Here is a 15,628-nt window from a genome sequence, read left to right as displayed (position 1 = left end):
GGTATTAGCTAGACTGATTAAAGTGATAAATGCATCTAAAATAATTTTTTTCCACAGGTTGAGTTTGGCCAAATCTGGTGCTCTTTTTTTTTTTTTTTTTATCTGATCTTTTAGGAGGAAAAACAGCAACTTTATCTACTAACTACTGTGAACAGATAAAGGTTTTGCATCATATCTTCAGTACATCTCAAATTGCGGGAAAAAAAAATATTGGAGACATTATCTTGATTTTCTCTTGAAAATATTACACACCAATCTGTATCCACAAACACAATTCATCTGTCGTTTGGAGGATATTGTCACCATGGCAAAGATGTGCAGTATATCGGGTGGCTGTAGCTCAGGTGGCAGAGCAGGTCAGCCACTAATCAGAAGGTCGGTGGTTCGATCCCAGGCTGCCTCCTGGCTATTGACAGGAGGCCCAAATATCCTTGGGCAAGATACTAACCCCATGTTTGCCTACTGGTGGTGGTCAGAGGGCCCGGTGGCGCCAGTGTCCGGCAGCCTCGCCTCTGTCAGTGCGCCCCAGGGCAGCTGTGGCTACAATGTAGCTTGCCATCGCCAGTGTGTGAATGTGTGTGTGAATGGGTGAATGACTGAATGTAGTGTGAAGCGCTTTGGGGCCCTTACGGACTAGAAAAGTGCTATACAAATGCAGGCCATATATGAATGTTCTTGTAGCTGTTTTAAAAGAAAAATAGATACATTTTATTTGTTCACCAACACCAAACAGGGAAAGTGTTGAAACTAAAAAAGGGAAAGCTTTTTTTCCTCTCTCTTTGAGACAAGTAGCCCTCCAACAGGTGCTCTGCTGCCTCACCCTTCACACACACAAAGCTCTGCGCACATGTGTGTTGTCACACCGCTGCCTGTAAGTGCTGAGAGCCCAGCTGTCTATTTGTAATGCCAGTTTCCCCCACACCCAGACCCCCACCCCAAGCCTTTGGCCCCTCCCTTCATGGGATACACCCGCTCTGATTTCATGCAGTTTCCTTAAGCAGGACTGTATGTGGACAGAAAGGGGGTGCAGGCTTATGCAGCTAGCACCCCTCCGAACTTGATCCAGGCACTAGTGTAGAATCCCAATTCCTGCACCCCACCGTCCAGTCTCCCCATTACCACAAATACTTCGAAACCAAATACCCCTGAACCAACTCCACCTGGCATGGCCCCCAACAACCATCTCGCTCACCACTTGCTCTCCACCCTTGGCTCAGTCTGCGCACACATCCAGTTCACATAAACAAATCATGAGAGCTGGACGAGCTTCAGCCTGGATAAATATTTCTGTAGCAGTTAATTAGGTAGAACTGATCCTATCTCAACGAGGTGGAGTCCCTCTCACAATCCGCCTCCTCTCTCATCTTTCTTCACTGAATCCCCCTCAGAGGTATATTTAGACCGGTCACCACCAGGCTCACCCCTGCACCCAAATCAGTCGATCTCTCTGCACACATGCTGTCAAGACACACATTCACTCTTGCTCCGCTGCTGTCAACTGCAATTAAGGTCATTTAGCTGCTCGGTGTGACAGATCACTTGGCACACGGGACACGTCTAGTGGTGGTTTTTAGAACTGCATGTCTGTTTATAAAGTTGTATAATCTCATGTCACCTCATCACCCCTGCAATCTTCCTCTCTGTGATGATGGTTTTACATAAAACACTGCTGTGAAATTATGTATTGTCATTGGGTTCTCTAATTCATAAACCATCCTCCACACTTTACTTTCTGCTTGTATGTACTAAGCACTGTGAACATTTGTCAGGTTCACATGGTATACACGCACATGTCTGTCTCTTCCCAGATGCCGGTGTGTTCCTACTTCCTGAAGGGCATCTGTAACAACAGTGACTGTCCCTACAGTCATGTCTACGTGTCCCGCAAAGCTGAAGTGTGCCAAGACTTTGTAAAAGGTTACTGTCCTGAGGGAGAGAAGGTAAAAACTCAAACAAATGCACAAAAACATTTTTAATTTGTTAAAGGGCATTAGATTTTACAGACTCTATGCCACAGTTTGTTTATGATCGCAGCAGGTTCTATCATGATGGTGTGTTGGTAATCTATAGATTTTACACAGAGCTTTTTAAACCCATGTCCACATGGTGTAGGTCTCTGCTGCACACTGCACATGGAGCAGCATCACAAATGTGTAAAACAACATAATTTGCACTTGTGCTGTTCATTAGTCCCTGCAGTCGAAATGACAGAAGTCAAAATAGACAAAAAGCTTCTTTCGGAGTGAAAATGAGTGTTTAAAAACTCCTCACTCCAGCCACCATGTATGCTTTTGGGATCTCTGATGTTTTTTGTTAATGTGTCACTCTCTTCATGGTGAACTTGGCTGTTTCTCTTTTCTGTTTAAGCTAATTTTTTAATTAAGTAATCAGAATTGAGTCTGGATTTGGCGTTACTGCCATCATTCTGCTTTTTGCATTCAGACTACACTGATAGAATTTGCTCAGTGGGTAAGCATGGATTCATGCTGAGTTAACTTCTCAAATTTAGATGTGAAGGTGACGTCTGTTTTAAAGCCATGACTGCCTGACCAGATTTAGCTAGGAAAACAACATCCATGAATGTCCGGTGCTTGGGGATTATTTCCTGTCACTTTTGTACTTTCTCTCTCTTCATTGGTTGAGCTGGATGTTGTAGGGACACCTTTTGGCCGGTTACCAGTGCAGGTGAGATTAGAGACACGTGCAATGATCAGTTGAAACTCACAGGTTTAACGTGGATCACGGTTAAACCTGTGAGTTTGGCTCTAAATTTGGTTTCAGTCCTGCACTGACGCTGTGATCTGATTTCAGAGTTCTTTCTTTAAGCTGTGCTCCTCAATTTGAGCATACGGATTATATAACATGTATAAAGTTTCCCTGAACTTAAGGCTTAGGTAAACAAGTGGTTCCACCCCCACCCCCGAACACACACACAGAAACGCACATGTACACACTGACACACAGGCAGGAACAGCTGCAGGGGGTGGTGATCCATAATGGCATAACTGTAGTGTCTGAGTGACACATTGAGGGTCTGATGGGTAAGAAAACCACTTCCACTGAACTCACGATCCTTAAGTCACCACACGCACTTGCTGCCCGCGTGTCAACCTCAAACACACCCTCCACTCCTGCCCCCACCCCACCACCTCCCACCCCACCCTTGTGTTTTTGCATCCATCTCTGGCTCCCTTCTCTTCGTTGTGCTTATTTTTGAGTGTGAAACAGATGCTTTTTCACACTGTCAGACCTCATTTAAATATTGCATGGGGAAATGAGGATATAGAAAACAAAAGGGATATTAATATTTATTCTATTAGCTGAAGTGCTTAGGTCTGTGATTTTCCCCTGTGTGTGTTTGTGCCTGAGTGCGTGTGTGTGTGTTTATAGAGCGGTGCGCTGCGATGCTCTGGCGGCTCTATGATGGATAGCAGGCAGTAATTATAGATGGGAAAACTGCTGAGGATGGCACTATGGGCCAGGCAGGCAGACACTTCAGCATCTCAGGGGTTAAGTCTGCTCCTGTCCTCCATCCTCCATCCTCCTCCCCCTTCCTCATCCTTCTCCTCGTAGACCCACTACCATCCTGTATCATCCCAGTGTTGTCTCATGTGCACCCCCTTTGCAGCTCTTTCTCTGCTTTCCTAAATTTCTCCACTGCATCTTACTCCCCGAATTTAATTTTTAGTTGGCTGTAGCTCCTTCATGAGGTCTATCTTCTTCCAGGTTTCTTAACACATGAAACTCACAGTCACCTGTGATTGTTGGCCGTGGCCAGTCATCCATAGTTTTTGGAAGATTGGCTAAATAGTTGGCTTTCATAGGCTCTTCTCTGCTTCAGGTGGTTGAAACAGCATCTGAGCCAGTGTGCAGCAGAGAGCTGTCTGAGCTGCTGTTTGGCCTCATGATAACGAAAGCGAATTGAGCCTTTTTATATGCACCTTCTTCCCACCAGCGGGGGAAAAACTGTATATACGCTATTGGTTTGCTCTCACCTTCAGTCTTTCCTTGTCTGTTCAAGTGAAAATGAAAATAAATATAGGAAATAAAGAGGAAAACAGAGAAAAAGTAGATATAAAATGTAGAAAATGATGAAAAAGTTAAGGGAACAAGCCCATAAAGATGAACGAACATAACTGATTTGACTTTGGTTACCAGTCAGGATCATGTTCTGTCTGTCCTCTCTGAATTCATCATTCAGGGTGAGATTGTTGATACAGAGTTCCTCTGTTCAATGATAAAACATCTTGAAGTTTGCTGTGTGTCAGCACACCTGGGTATGGGCCAGGACAGAGCCCAGTGAAAATACTAATCTCTAACATTATTTGGCTACTGGAAAACAGACTTTGCTCAAAAACTGCTCGAGGTTCAGTTTTCTTTTGTAGTTTGCTGCAAGACTTCATATGGTTTGTTACTAATCTGCTACACAGAACCTGACTGAGTCCATCTTAATAACTCAATAACTCAAAATGTTAGAAATATTCCAGTGTTAGAAAATCAGCACTGCTCAGGGTTAGCCATTGTTAATCTTCAAAACTGACTAGGTTACTTTTAAACATATAACACTGTCAACAGTGTTAATTTAACACTCAACAGTGTTGTATTTAACACTCAGAGGAGTGGACCCATATAGACACTCTCTAGTGTTAATTTAACACTGGAGATTTTGCTGTGTAGAGGTATATCCAGGGTCAACACTTCGGTTTGAGCTCCTTGATGCACGGCCTGAGAGAAAGTTGGTTTAGTGTGTGTATTTGGGCCCTATGCAGCTGCTTTAGAGAGCACAGCCTCTCTCACTGTGCGTTGTCTGTCTTGGGCTTCTAGTGGCGATGTTGTGTTGGTCTTTGAAGTTGGGCCACGCTCCAAACTTTAACAACCCATTTTTTCTTGTACTGTGATATCCTGATTTTTTTTTTTCGTTAGTAAAAACTCAAAGGTTTGTCTTGATGCAGTTGTGCTGTTTATATATTTTATACGGAGATAAGTTCTGGTCTTGGAGGACTCGCTTGAATTTCACATCCTTGCCAAATCCTGACACCAAGTGACCAGATATTCCTAAAGATGTCGGAGCAGCTTTTATTTCCTCCTATCTAAATGATCATTTTGTAAATTAGTGAGCATCAAGAATGTTTGCTGTACATAAACGATAAACTAATCACAGGCAAAAAGATCTTAGAATTGTGCCCAACAAGTGAAGCCAGGTTCCCTTTTTTTTGCTAAAATTCGATGCAACAGGAGCGCTTTGCTCGTTCGTAAACCTAAGAATTCTGCATCGGCACTCGCACTGCATTATTGAAATAAATTAGGAGGATAGTAATGTCGATCTGATCACAGCCTGAAGTGTAGCGACATGGTAAATTCCTCCTTTTTCTCCCTTTTTCAGTTTGTAATCTTAGTAATATGTCAACCTGTGCTCAATTATTGTTCTCTTCCATTCACTGTAAGTTGCTCTCAACGATTGTTGGCTTAATGCCCAAGTTGTAAATGCATATGATATCCTCTTTTTTCATTTTACTGTCTTTTCCATCTCCCACCCTCCCTCCCTTCTTCTCTTTCTTGCTTCTTTTGCGCCTTCTTTCAGTCTCTTGGTAAATGTGCTGACTCTTCCTGGTTTTGGCCCAGCAGAGAGCTCTCTAATAGGCCCCAGAGACATCCCAGCATTCCTTAAATCAAGTGGAAAATTGTTAACTTGGTGTGGGATAAAGATGTTCTGTCCACTTTAGCTCTTTTCTCCCATTTCGTCTCTTACTCTCTCTCTCTCTTTCTTTCTCGCTCTTTCTGTCTTTTTATGAAAATGAGGATGTATGGAGCTTCAGGAAAGACGAGTGAGCTTTTACAGTCCATTTCTCTGACACTTTGTTTCAATACAACTACCTCCCTGTTTTAACTCTTCAGTTTTAACACAGCCTAGTCCTGAGGACTCTGTCCTCTTTCTTAATTGATAGATACGTGGCAGTTTTAAGAACTTTGATAATAGGGTTGCGAGCACATGCTGGGAGAAGTTGATGTATGTGACAGAGACATGATCCTTTTATTACATACATTGTGTATTTAGATGTGCAGAGTGTGCAGAGTTTCCCGTCTCTGCATAGCTGTCTGTCAGTTGTCAGGACTGATCCTAGCTTTCTTCCAAATTGTTTTATATAAGCAATATGAAAGAAAGTTAGAAGGCAATGTAAAATGTAAAACACAACACAATGCTATAATCCAAAAATCATTAAAGTCCTGTTTTTCATTCTAACTGATGAAAAAAACAATACATCAATTTGATAAAAAATTGAATTATTTTTGAAAAAATAATATATTTCAAATATGAGACCAGCAACACATTTTTAAAAAAAACATGCGAGCAAAGGGAAAACTAAAGAAAACCAGTTATCCCTTTGCACAACTGGTTATTGTATAATTATTTTCTGTCCATCCGTCTATTTTCTCCCTCTTATTCACTGCAGTCGCAGTGGTGCTGGAGCCATCCCAGCTGTTACAGGGCAAGAAGCAGGGTACATCCTTGAGAGGTCACTAGTCTGTGGCAGGCCTAGAGTATTGAGACAGACAAGCATTCACACTCACACCTAGAGCCAATTTAGAATCACCATTCAACCTAACATGCATGTCTTCAGACTATTGGAGGAAACCGGAGTACTTGGAGAGAATCCACGCTGGCACAGGGAGACCCTTGTCCTGCCCAGGACCCTTTGATTGTAAGGCAACAGTGCTAGCCGCTGTGCCACCCTGTGTAATTATTAAAAGGAAAATATCAAATGTAATTCAGATTAGTGGGTGACAGTTCAAAGCTTTGAACTGTCACCCCTTGAAAACATTTAGTAACTTGCCAAATTAAAAACATCATGAAGCAAGCTCTGAAATGTTGAGACACTGTAGTCTTTAAAAGAGGAGATGCAGCGCAGTAGTAAATATGTCCATGTTTCAACTTTTTTTTCAAACCTCTTTTTGGCATCTAAAACAAATGGAGTGCATTGATTTTTTTTTTTTTTAAATACAATTTATAGTTTTGACATTAGACATTAGATTTGTTCTTTCTGTAAATGCAAATCATTTCATTTTGTTTTTATTTACATTTTAAATAGTGTTAGAACAGCACTGAGCACTTTATCCGCTACCAAACTTTCTGAAAAATATTTGCTCAAATTTGATGTCACAAGAGTCATCCAATATCAATGTTGAACTGAAAACATGACCTTTATTTGTGTTAGGTAACTTTTGTCTCTTATAAACCAACTGTTTGCCAAATAGTGACAATTATATTTGTTTTGGGACTAATAAAGTCTTTTAAAAACACAAATAGTATGCTTAAAAAAGTGCATAACAATGTGCTTTTTGCAGCTACCATCTGCTTTAAGTTTTTATAAAGCAGAGACTTGTTAAATTTGGAGAGCATTAAAGCAAGTCTGTGATTAGTCAGGCAGTTTACCTGCTCGGTGCATGCTCAGCTTAATGCACAGCATCACTACAAACAAAGCTGTGGAAGTGTAAGAGAAGTTTGTGGTTTTGCAAGGCTTGTGAAGACTTGCCAGTGTTTCTGTCCATTTTGGTAATGTATGTCAAGTGAAAATGCAAAACAAAATCTGTCAAAGTCTGAAAATCTAGTGATTTGTATTTTATAGTAGTATAACTTGAATCTCTTTATGATTGCAGAATTGTTTCAGTACCAGTAAAAATGAGCTGAATCTATTAAAATGATGCCTTGTGGTACATCATAACAGGAGACCTGTTAGGTTTCATGGTGGCGTCATGCACCAAATGGGAATCGTCATTATGGGCCCTAGTAGAGGACCTGATTAGTTTAGAGAAGTGTGACAAAACCGCAGCCCTATAAGATGATCCAGGGAAACATTTGACAGCAAGCTGATCCTGGGCCGTCCTGGCACCAAGGGGTGCAGGAACATCAGTGTGAGGATGGTGAGAGGAGCTCTGATGGCAGCAAGTCAGGGCCACTGGGCTCCAGAGAGAGTTGACCAAGAGTCCACAGTGTTCTTGGAAAATCGATCCTGAGATCCCTCACCCCTACACACACACAGACACACCAACCCTTGATACACGCTATTTCTGGTGTGCTTCCCAGTCCTGCACTCGTCATCCCTCCACAGATGCGCACAAACACACATGCGCGCGCTCCCTGCAGCCTGTACCCCAGAGTGAATATAATTAGCTTTTCTGACAGGTGGGAGGGATCGGATCTCGTGGAGAATGAAGCTACCAATTTACACCCGTATTACACTGTCATACACACTCACTTGCAAACATGCATCGCTCTCTCTTGCACACTACTCCCCAGAATGACCCACTTTCTCAGCTTGCATGTAAAAAGAGACGGGTGGCACAGACATAGTCTCTTTAAAAGAGGTAACTTACAAAGGAGGGTCATATAAAGCACCTAATCAGGAGGTGGGCCTCACTTTTACCACTTAAAATCCTGTCATAGGCCTGTTCAGTATATGTGAAATCAGCTGACTACTCAGAAATGGATTTCTGTCTTTTACAGTTTCCTTTCAGATCTTAAGATTGAGCCATTAAAATGACTAAAATGCTGTGCAGGTCTTCATGAAGCAGTCTTTAATTACATCTCAAATAAAGTGTCATCTCTTACTGTGTTTTTATACTGGTGCTGATAGTAACTTCAATACCACTACACATACAGAACAGTGTTGTTTAATATTCCAAGCTGCCAAAACCGAGTTTCATAATGTTCTAGATTAGTAAAATTTTGTATCACATCAGGAAGAAAAATAAACTATGGTCAGAAATTCATTACCATCCTCCAATAAGTGAAAGTCTTTGATACTTAAACTATACCAGTCTGCCCCTTTATTTATGCCACCTGCCTGAAATTGTGCAAGTCCCTCGCATGCTGCAAACTGACTTGTTGGGCATTGACCCCTGAAATCTTTGAGGGGTCCTGTGGTTTCTGGCACCAGTAACATAGGAGCAGATCTCTGGGAGGACTGCGTGGTGTGTGTGGTTCCTGGATTTGAGATGTTTTGGGTGTAGAGTGTTTCTCTAAGAGACTTGAACCTGAGGAGTTAGAACGTGTGGCCCATCCCAGACAAACTCAAAACAAAAACACCCCCTTAAATAAGTGGTTGCATTATGCAGTACAATCTCAAGATTGATGACTGTAGTGACAAGCATGACAGTAGTCAGCGTAATATGAATATTTAACATGTCTCTTATGTGGACAGACAGACTTAAACAAATAAAGGTACACTAGGTCACATGTTTTATAGATGTTAGACATTAATCCACTCATATTGACCATATTTGTGATGACACAAGTTGTCACTTTCTTCATGTCTGCAGTGAAACTACAAACCTGATTGTGTGTGTGTTTTATTATCACCAGTGTAAGAAGAAACACACTCTAGTGTGTCCAGACTTCTCTAAGACGGGCTCCTGCCCACATGGCTCACGCTGTAAGTTGCAGCACCGCCAACGAGTCAAACGCCGCGCCAGCAACAGTGTGACCCCTCCAGCTAAGAAAGCACGCACCAAGGATCCTCTGAAGAGGTCTAAAATTTAAATCGATCTTTATCATGACTTGTAAAACTTTGGTCATGTGACTAATTATGTTATGTTTTGTTTTGTTGGCTTTTTTCCACCCTTCTGTCAGACCCCATCTGTCTGTTGTGATGCCACAGGATTCTCAAGCATCACTGGGGATGCCCTCCACAGGTTCGTTGGTGCTGCCCTCATTTATCTCCCTCTCCAGCTCTCCAGAGGAGGCAGATGCACCAGACACGCTTCCTACTGATGCAGTGCAAGTCAAAGGTATAAGCATCAACAACAAAACCCAGAGAGCAATGGTCACATAAGTTAACATAGTGCACTGTATGGACAAAAAATACCAGGTCACCTTCATATTACAACTACAGTAGCTGCTCAGCCAAAGAAACAGATGTCACGAATCCCTCAGTTCAGTTTTTGTCGTTTGTAGTTATTAAATCAGCAGAGAGTCAGTGACTTTTACAACTCAGCACTCTGAAACCCCGCTCTGTAACTTTACGTAGTGTTAGACTTCCTGTGGTTCATTAACACTTCACAATTAAACTGCTTACAGCTGATCGTGAGATATCTTGGAGAGAAGACATGTCATGACCTGACTTGTTGCAATGGTGGCATCCTATTACAGTATCAGAACAACCTGTTCTTTCACAAATGTTTGTAAGGGCAGACTGCGTGGCTAGGTGCTTGATTTTATACACCTGTGGCAATGGGACTCAATTCAATGAACACCTGAATTCAAACATTAAGAGGTTTGGTAGAGAAACACATACAGTCTGACTGATGATTATTGAGAAGCCAGAAGGGACAAGAATAACCTTCTGGCTCTAATAATGCAGTCATTGCTGCATTATTTTTGCTTATTTGCTTTTTATACAGTAGCAAAGATTTTGCACTATAAATTAATGAGTAAAGGTGCATAGGTCTCAGTAAGCACTTAAGTCTTTTTTTTTTTTTAGACAGTTGGACGCAGTTTTTGGAATTTTGTCTCTGTATACCACCTTGATTGTTTTTCGTCAAATAATTAAGATGCAGTTGAATTGCAGTCCCTAGTTCCAGAGGTTCAATTGTAACTGAATAACTGATGGACAAACAGTTTCATGGAGTCCTATTCTGTCATTATCTCGTGGCAAACTGAGCAGATTAAATATCTGGAATTTATGGAGGTGCTTATTGTCTTTCCCCTCACTTAGCATTAAACTGCTGCAGTGCAAGCTGGAGGTCACCACCTCATGAAGCTAATCAGAATCAGCATATTTTATTAATCCCTAAGAAAATTATTTGGGTTACAAAGAACCATATCAACTATAAAAAGCAAAGGCCATCAGAGATAAAGTCTACCACCTGCCTATGCAGGGCTCTAGACTAACCTTTTGCCACGTTTGCACTGGCGCACCAGTACAAAAGTTAGGCGCACCCAAATTTTTAACCCGCATCACTTAACACCGCAGTTTTACATGTGCACTTTTTAAGGGGGGAAACTGCTGTCCATACAGACAATATTGATTTGTAAAGGATTAACTAACAATCTTGCCAACACAAAGTTCTTTATTTGGAGCACAGTTCTACAAGAAAGATAAGTTACTGAAAAAGTGCTTGTGCTTAAAGTGTTTTGGCATTCTTTGACAATATTGTAGGCAATGTTAAACTTAATCATCACATCAGCCTCCTGTTACGACCTGTTAGGTGATTCGATTCAATTTTGCCTCAGACAGTCATAAGTATTATATTTCTGATCATCTATCAGTACTGACACTGTGAGACTTCATCAGAGGTGTGAGCATCACAGCAGATGCCTTTGTGTCAAAGTAACTGAGGATAAAACAGAAAAACATGAATCAGATTTTCCTGGCCTGGCTTTTTATAGCAGATAACCTTAAAAATATTCTGCAATTTTACATAATTTTAAAAAGTATACATTTCTTCAGTATTGAACAGCAGAAATTAGGCTCTCTTGCACGAGGTTATTTGAGTTCTAAAAATATATATATAGACGGCGGCCGACAGCGCTGTAAACAACGGTAGACTGGTGTGTAATAAGCGAATGAATAATGCTGTTTTGCTTCATGTTGGAAGCAAAACAGCAGAAGTCAGAGGGAATTAATGACGACATTTATCAAATGTGAAGCACAGTTCGGATCTTCTTTTGCTGCTGGTTCAGTGAATTTTGGTTGGAGAGAGACAAAACCTGCAGCTCAGAATCTAGCGCAAAAAAGATGTAAACGCAAAGCGCGGACACGCCGACACATCAGAATCAGTGAGCTGTCGGCTTCCAGCCCCAAGGGTGTGTACACGTACGTGCCATCGGGTGAGAAAACCGAGAAAGAGAAAGCTGATTCTGATGCGTCGGGTCCGCGCTCTGTGTTTACGTCTTTGTGCAGAATCTGCTTACCTGTTCTCATTTGCTGTTTGGTGGTTGTTGAAATAGTTTTGTGAGCGTTTCTGGCAAAATACATTAATAAAAGTCGATTCAGGATTTAATGAATTGATATCGCTTTATTCAAGCTACTCACCTCCCTCTATCCACCTGCACTTTTGAACGTACACACAAAGGACTACAGAAATATCTGGACCACGGCCAATCAGAGAGGTCCCGCCGCTGACTATCTCTGATTGGTTTAGACCACGATAGAGGCATAATGTGTGTATGTTGTTGACCACACGGAGACTCGAACAGCTGTTGGTTGCACCGGTGCAACCTAGAATTTTTGTTAGTCGCACCACTGAAAAATTTGGTTGAATTTGCGATCAAATTGGTCGCACTCTAGAGCCCTGCTATTCCTAGATATTCTGCCAGTTAAAAATTCTGAACAGATTCAATGAAAAGGGGCAGCCTTAATGGAGTCCAAAACCCACTGGCAAGGAGTCCGCCTCACTGCGGCTGTACAGGGGCCAAATGGTGCTTTATAGCAAGCCAGATACACCATACTGCCGAAGTGCCTCCACCGGATACTGCGATGTCCAAGTCAGTAAGATATATGTAGACTGTGCAAAGTCTCCTCAAAAGGATAAAGAGCTTGTCCAATGTCCAAAAACCCCTTATTGTTCCTCCTAAATCTGAGGTTCAACTAAAGGATGGACTGTCCTGTTGAACAGGGAAGCCATCATTCAAATCTGCTAATCTAGAGGCACCTCCCTAGATTTGTATGCAACATTGCAGAGACATGTCATACAAGACAGCCTCACAACATCCAGAGTCTTAGGGAATTGAGGGCGAATCTCATATACCTTCAGTTGAAGTCAGCAGCATCCCAAGTGCTGCTTTTCACTCCTGACTCGTCTGACAGTTTGCCAGAATCACTTTGAGGTCAATCGAAAGCCTTGTTCCATTGAAGTTTTTGCTTAAGGTACTTCCAGAGCAGCGGCCCCCTTATCCTACCAGTACCTATTAGTTGCTTCTGGAGTCCCGCAGGCAAACAAAGTTCAATCACATATCGTTTGAAAAGCAAGGTGGTGTACAGAGGCAAAACTGCAAAATGTGCCATCGTCCAAATACTTCTGATCCCATCTTTATGAACTATCTGAACTCAAAGCTTCTACACACTGGTGTCCTGAATTGTCTTTTATTAATAGTTGTCCAGTCATGTTCTGCTACAGTGATGTGCACACAATAATGTTTCATTCAATGTTGTGGGGATCAACGTTTTTCCACTTGTAGATAATCTGGTAGATTTTTTTACAACCATAGATTCTGAGAGTCATTGTTACTTCATATCTCCAAATGTGGTAGAATGTTTAAATTAGCAGTCATGGCAAAAGGTAAGCTGTCATAGAATATTCCTTAAGAGGACTAACTGCGATTCATTTGGTGTAAAAGTGCTGACACAGAGGTGTATTGTCCACAGATGCTTTGTAGGAGGTTCTTTTTTGTCATGAATACATCATTGCTTAATTCGTGGGACTGGGGAGTGGTGGTCTGTCTGAGCTGTAGACAGATAATAATGATCAGGAGGTGAGCTTTAGAGTGTGTCTGGTGACGCTCAGTGGAGGAGTAATAATGCTCAGAGGACAGAGGTAATAATATTTCAGTTTATGGCTGGATGGCACAGCTGAGCTCTCTGTTGACAGACTTGAAAGATAGTGGATTAGGACAGAGGCCATCCCATCCCCCTCCCTTGCTTTCACCAGGCTTCACCCATCCACCTGCCCCTGCCTGCTAAACATACACATACTCACCAACTGGTTGTCACTTCCAGTGCAGCATTTGTTTGCATCTAACATCTGTGTTCAACCTGTTTGACCACACATTCCACAAATCTATCTTTTCACACAGTTTGTGTTATGATTTCACTAATTTTGTCTGATGATTTAAACAAGTAAAAGGCAATGGATAATTAAGAGTGACGGCAAAAATGACTGAAATTAGAATTGGACAGTTGGATAGTCTCCTTGCTCTAAGTATCCATTTAAAAATGACATTTTCTCCTTGATAAAGTCATTATGCTAAAGAGTAGTTCAAGTCATACAGAACCAGTCACGACTCTTAATATCAATAAGGCAGTTTTCTACTAAACAGTAGAAAACCACCATTTTTCTACTGTATATAATCTTAATATCACTCACTGCAATTCTAACTCAGCTATTCTCACTGAAGGCATGAAAAACTTTTTTGTCACTTTCACGGTGCGAGAAAACTGCTAAAAAGTTAGCTAAGCACACTGTGGAAAAAATATGTAAAGTCTGTGTGCCACATGAAGACTTTACTTAGTCCAGTATGTTTAGAAATGTATGTCTTGATTTTTTTAACTCTTACTTTTTGAATGTATGATGACAAAATGATGTTTCCATCAGTAAGTCATTCAAGAAAGCCTAAGAAAGGTACTGCATACTCCTTTTATCAAATATAATCAAGCAACCCAGTTCCTGCATAATGTGGAGACCATTTTCAGCCTTGGCACAGGTACGCCATCTCAGACTGCTCTTGCTGCCAGTTTTGATTAGCTGTTCATCATTTCATTGACTAAAGGGCCAATAAAAGGAGAAGAATCCTGCTTTTTGGGATTCTAATGACATGTCAACTTATGTCAGTAACTTTCACAGCAGCTTGTTCCTATTCCTGCTGCATATTCATAAAGCTGGTGTTTTTCACCTGAGAGAGTCTGTTTCTCATAACCATCCATCCATTTTTTTTTAATAATATAGGATTACAGAGGGGAGGGGGTTGTCATAGTGCAAGATGCAGGGTGTATACCTTGGACTAACAAAGTCAGAGTACACTAACATGTCTGTGTACTCTTTCTCCCACAGTCCACGGACATGCATCTTAGGTTACCTGGCAGTTCTAATTTCACCCCAGATTTGAGTGTGAATTACCTGTCCAAGGTGTACCCTTCGTCTTGCCCTGTGACAGCCCCTCAAATAACGTACAGTTGCCACACAGAAAGGCCCCAGCCTCATCTTACTTGGAATCAAGCAGCACCTTTGACTGACCTGGGTCATCTTGACCTCTCACCGTATCCAGTAATACACAGTCCCAGTCCAAATATTTTTTAATAATAATCTTGCAGTAGACACTGACAGGTTTCAGCACGGCTGCAATTTTAAGATCTCAAAATAAGTAAAGTCACAACGACAAAGTTCTCAGGCAGTTGACTTTGAACTGAAGATTATAAGTTATGTAAAGGTTTTGTTTTTAAAGGGACTTTTGAAAACTTTTTGATTACTGCCTTCATATACAAGCGGTTTATATTTCTCGGTGATTAGTTACAATAAAGTTAGTTTAGGTGAATGAAAATGGTGGTGTAAGATGTTTTAAGATGGCTGTCAAGACATGATTTTCGAAGGACTTCGGTGAGTATGGAAAGAAGTGTTATCAGCTGGAAGTTTCTCCTTGCAGAGTTCCCTCACATTGTAAGAAACATGTAGAATTGTAGATTGAAGCGACTCAGAAACACCTGGAAACTAGAAATCAAAGGTGTTGTTTTGTTTTGCGCTATGAAGAACATTTTAGACTAGAGCTTTGTCCTGTGGGTGCCAGGAAAACACACACACACAGACCATCACTGGCTCATCCGTCCACCCCCTCTGTCCAGTTGGTTTGTGCTCTTAAGTAATACTAATGACACACTGGTCTCTCACTAACACACTGCACCGCCCAGAGCCTCATTAA

At 41.5% G+C, this 15,628-nt stretch overlaps 1 protein-coding gene across 2 annotated transcripts in view; it reads left to right on the top strand.

Moving 5' to 3' along the window:
* Positions 1 to 15,628, top strand: part of zc3h3 (zinc finger CCCH-type containing 3) — a 79,611-nt gene that overhangs the window by 63,392 nt on the left and 591 nt on the right. For both annotated transcript variants that reach the window (XM_086268256.1, XM_086268255.1), the window contains exons 9-11: positions 1,809 to 1,940; positions 9,362 to 9,525; positions 9,629 to 9,786. In XM_086268256.1, coding sequence (XP_086124382.1) covers positions 1,809 to 1,940; positions 9,362 to 9,525; positions 9,629 to 9,786 — 454 coding nt within the window. The remainder of the gene's footprint in view (positions 1 to 1,808; positions 1,941 to 9,361; positions 9,526 to 9,628; positions 9,787 to 15,628) is intronic.

The sequence above is a fragment of the Aulonocara sp. 'chitande type north' Nkhata Bay genome, linkage group LG17 (assembly GCF_057382095.1).
Source record: "Aulonocara sp. 'chitande type north' Nkhata Bay isolate Kocher_YH1m ecotype deep benthic linkage group LG17, A_spYH_male_GT1.1, whole genome shotgun sequence".
NCBI classification, from domain to species: Eukaryota; Metazoa; Chordata; class Actinopteri; order Cichliformes; family Cichlidae; genus Aulonocara; species Aulonocara sp. 'chitande type north' Nkhata Bay.
The sequence above is the reverse complement of the archived record's forward strand: the minus strand, read 5'-3'. Positions and strand labels throughout refer to the sequence as shown.